We start from the raw sequence: 4,918 nt of genomic DNA on the forward strand, positions 1-4,918 counted from the left end.
AAAACTCAGATGGTGCCGAAACACAGATTGAAGTAAGAAATCCTTAATGATTTGGCATATGTGAATGTATGCATGCCTTTCTTTCTTTTTTTATTGTCGGGGATTCATTGAGGATACAAAGAACCAGGTTACATTGATTGCATTTGTTAGGTAAAGTCCCTCTTATAATTGTGTCCCATCCCCAAAAGGTGAGTCTCACACCGTGACACCCCCACTCCCCTCCCTCCTTCCCTCTTTTTGATCTCCCTTTTCTCTATCCCCTACTATGGACTAGATCACTGATTGTCCTCATATCAGAATTGAGTACATGAGATTCTTGCTTCTCCATTCTTCTGATGCTTTACTAAGAATAATGTGTCCCACTTCCATTCAGGTTAATACAAAATATGTAAAGTCTCCATCATTTTTAGTGGCTGAATAGTATTCCATGGTGTACATATACTACAGCTTGTTAATCCATTCCTGGGTTGGTGGGCATTTAGGCTATTTCCACATTTTGGCAATTGTAAATTGAGCTGTGATAAACAGTCTAGTGTAAGTGTCCTTATGGTAGAAGGAATTTTTTTCTTCTGGGTAGATGCCAAGAAGAATGGGATTGCAGGATCAAATGGGAGGTCTGGTATGCCTTTCTATGTAATAAAAACAAAGCCAGGTGTACATATACCACAATTTATTAATCCATTTGTGGATCGATGGGCACTTGGGCTTCTTCCATGACTTAGCAATTATGAATTGGGCTGCAATAAACATTCTGGTACAAATATCTTTGTTATGATGTGATTTTTGGTCTTCACACCATGGAATATTATGCAGCCTTAAAGAAAGATGGAGACTTTACCTCTTTCATGTTTACATGGATGGAGCTGGAACATATTCTTCTTAGTAAAGTATCTCAAGAATGGAAGAAAAAGTACCCAATGTACTCAGCCCTACTATGAAACTAATTTAGGGTTTTCACATGAAAGCTATAACCCAGTTACAACCTAAGAATAGGGGGAAGGGGGAAAGGGAGGGGAGGGAGGAGGGAGGTGGGTTGAGGGAAGGGGTTTGGTGGTATTATACCAGCGGTGCATCTTACAAGGGTATATGTGAAACTTGGTAAATGGTCTGTGAAGCTAGTGAATGATTCTCCATGAATATATCAATGTACACAGCTATGATTTAATAAAAAAAAAAAAAAAAAGACAAAGCCAGGGTCATCCACCCACCAGACTTTAGGCTATATTACAAGTCCATAGTGATCAAAACAGCATGGTATTGGCACAAAAATAGAGATGTAGACATTTGGAATCAAATAGAAAACCATGAGATGAAGTGAACATCTTACAGCCACCTGATCTTTGATAAACCAAACAAAGAACATACACTGGGGAAAAGAATCCCTATTCAATAAATGGTACTGGGAGAACTGGATATTCCCATGTAAAACACTGAAACTGAACCTGCACCTTTTACCACTTACAAAAATTGATTCAAGATGGATAAAAGATTTAAATCTGAGGCATGAAATAATAACAATTCTCTATGAAAGTATGGGGAAAACACTTGAAGATATCTGCCTGGGGAAAGATTTTATGAAAAAGACTTTTGTGGCAATTGCAACAACAACAAAAATAAATAAAGCGGACTTAATTAAACTGAAAAGCTTCTCTACAGCTAAGGACACAACAACCAAAGCAAATAGACAACCCTCAGAATGGGAAAAGATATTTGCATATTAGAAATTGGACAAAGGCGGGCGGCGCCTGTGGCTCAGTCGGTAAGGCGCCGGCCCCATATGCCGAGGGTGGCGGGTTTGAACCCGGCCCCGGCCAAACTGCAACCAAAAAATAGCCGGGCGTTGTGGCGGGCGCCTGTAGTCCCAGCTGCTCGGGAGGCTGAGGCAGGAGAATCGCTTGAGCCCAGGAGTTGGAGGTTGCTGTGAGCTGTGCGAAGCCACAGCCCTCTACCGAGGGCCATAAAAAAAAAAAAAAAAAAAGAAATTGGACAAAGGCTTGATAACTACGATCTACAGAGAACTCAAATTAATCAACATTAAAAGGGCTAACAATCCATCTACTACTGGGCAAGAAACATGAATAAAACCTTCTCTAAGGAAGACAGACGAATGGCTAACGAACATATGAAAAAGTTGCTCATTATCCCTAATCATCAGAAAAGTGCAAATCTAAACCACTCTGAGATATCACCTAACCCCAGCAAGATTAGACCACATCACAATCTCAAAGCTGCAGATGCTGGTGTGGACGTGGAGAGAAGGGAACACTTTTACACTGTTGGTGAGACTGCAAACTAATACAACCTCTTTGGAAAGAAGGATGAAGAATCCTCAAATAACTTAAATTAGATCTCCCATTTTACCCCCTAATACCACTACTAGGTATCTACCCAGAAGAAAAAAATCATTTTATCCTGAAGACATTTGCACTAGATTGTTTATCATAGCTCACTTTACGATTACTGACATGTAGAAACAAGCTAAATGCCCATCAACTCAGTAATGGATAAACAAATTGTGGTACATGGATACTATGGAATACTATTTAGCCATAAAAAGATGGTAACTTCACATCTTTTGTATATCTGGGATGGAGCTGAAAAGTATCCATTATTTTCAGTAAAGTATGACAAGAATGCAAATCAATTTTGCAATGTACTCAATATGAATATGAAGCCAGTAGATGATCTGATGCATGCCCACATAGGCCAAAAACCCATTTCAATTCAAGTTGGGTGGAGCAGCAACAACAAAGGAGCAGAGGGAGAGGGTTGGGGTGTTCTCACTGAATGGGCATGAGGTTGGGGTGTTTGGCATACCTTTTGAGTGTGGGATAAACTACAAGTGAGACTCTACCTAATAAAGTCAAATATTTTGACCTGGTTGTACCCTCACATTAACCTGAAATAAATTTATTTAAAGAAAGTTGTGCCAAGAATTTCCCTTTATGAAGATACCACACAATGTCCTGTTTTCATTTGCTGCATATCATGAAAAATTTATCAATGCCTGGTAGTAAGAAATACACAAATGAAGAAAACAACTATTGTTATAGTGATGAATACTGGGTCTTTGATCTCTCGTAAATAAAGCAATTTAATTTTTGTGAGTATGGTGAGCAAATGATAGATGTCACTATAGAAAAACTGTTGCGGACAAGGAAAAAAGAGTTGATAAATTTGCAACACATTAGAAATATATAAAAATAGTATTAAGATAAAAGCCAAGATGCAAGTTTGAAACATGAGTCTGAACTTTGTATATACAAAGTAGGTTACATTAGTTTCAGGAATATAAGTGTCTTAACACAATAACTAAGAAAATGCCGTGAAGGCTATGTTAACCAGTTTGAAAACATTTCAAATTGTATATAAAACCAGCACATTGTACCCCATGATTGCATTAATGTACACAGCTATGATTTAATAATGAAAAAAATCCAAAATGAAGAAATGATACATTGGTGTTTGAAAACTGCATAGAACTTTCCTATGATGGTCCCTTAGGACTGTATTTTTTGCTTTTGAGATAGAATGAATGTTCTTTGTGTGTAGAATCATACTTTTATGAAGGTAAAAAAAATCAAATGATACAGATATTCCCAGAAAAAGATTTTTTAAATGAAATTCTGTATTCCCTAGGGTATAATGGTAGAAAAATTTATCATTTATCATTTCTCTGTATTTTTAGGTATTTCCTTTGATGGTGCTTTCAGTACGTTTTTAAGAGCATCTTTCACATCTTTATTCCGGAGGCTATAGATCAAGGGATTAAAGAATGGGGTTGCCATGCAGTAAAACAGTGTTACAAATTTTTGTGTCTCTGGATGGCTCCTGGAGCCTGGACTCACGTACATCACCATGACAGAACCATAGAACAGGGACACCACCGAGAAATGGGAGGCACATGTAGAGAAAGCTTTGTTCCTGCCTGAGCCCGCTGGGACCTGCAGTACAGCTCGCAAAACTAAGGTGTAGGACCCAAGAATGTAGAGAAAGGTAATGAAGATGATAAGAGAACTTGCAGTAGCACAAGTTAGGGTAGTTTTGGGAACTGGGACACAGGACAGTGCCAGCAATGGTCCCAGGTCACAGAAAAAATGGTCAATGATATTAGGGCCACAGAAGGGCACTTGGGACATAAGAACTGCTGGCATCAGCATTGATAGAAAACCACCCACCCAGCAGAAGATCACAAACTGGGCACACCGGTGGTGAGTCATGATGGTGGGGTAGTGTAAAGGTCGACAGATGGCAAGGAACCTGTCAAAGGACATCACAGAAAGAAAGTAGCCCTCAGCAACACACATGGAGAAGAAAAAGTGGAACTGGAGCAGACAGCCAGCATAGGAGATGCTCTTGGTCTGGGAGATGAGATTGGCCAACATTTTGGGCACATCAGAACTGACATAACAGATCTCCAGGAAGGAGAAGTTAGCCAGGAGGATGTACATGGGCGTGTGGAGCTTCCGGCTTGACCATACAGCACAGATGATGGATGTGTTCCCCAGGAGGGTCAGGAGGTAGATGAGGGAGAAGACCACAAAGAGGAGGATCTGGATCTCCCTGCGGCAGGGGAAGCCCAGGAGGATGAACTCACTCACAGACCCAGAGATATTACTGTCTTCTGAGAAACTCATTCTAATCTGTGAAGGAAATGAGCAATAAGGACCATTGCATTAGCCATTTTCTCTCTCTTAAAAAATTCTATCTGTTTCTTCTGTCTGGGTAGGTACCCTTTTAATGCACTGGTATGAAAGGTTCTATGTAGTTCTCAATGCAATAACTCATCTCCCAAGCCTCTGGCTTAGTTCAATGAGACCAGCGTTCTGGGAGAATCTAGATCAACATGTTACTTCAGGCCTCCAAATCTACCTCTTTACCAATGTCTATTTATCAGAGTATAAATTTCACTGACATC

The 4,918-nt window shown here is 39.7% G+C and overlaps 1 protein-coding gene across 1 annotated transcript; it reads right to left on the reverse strand.

Moving 5' to 3' along the window:
• Positions 1-3,668: 3,668 nt before the first annotated feature.
• Positions 3,669-4,637, reverse strand: LOC128588643 (olfactory receptor 11H6-like). Its single transcript, XM_053595525.1, has one exon. The coding sequence runs from the start codon at positions 4,635-4,637 to the stop codon at positions 3,669-3,671; it is 969 nt and encodes a 322-aa protein (XP_053451500.1).
• Positions 4,638-4,918: the final 281 nt, after the last annotated feature.

Source organism: Nycticebus coucang, chromosome 6 (genome assembly GCF_027406575.1).
Source record: "Nycticebus coucang isolate mNycCou1 chromosome 6, mNycCou1.pri, whole genome shotgun sequence".
Lineage (NCBI taxonomy): Eukaryota > Metazoa > Chordata > Mammalia > Primates > Lorisidae > Nycticebus > Nycticebus coucang.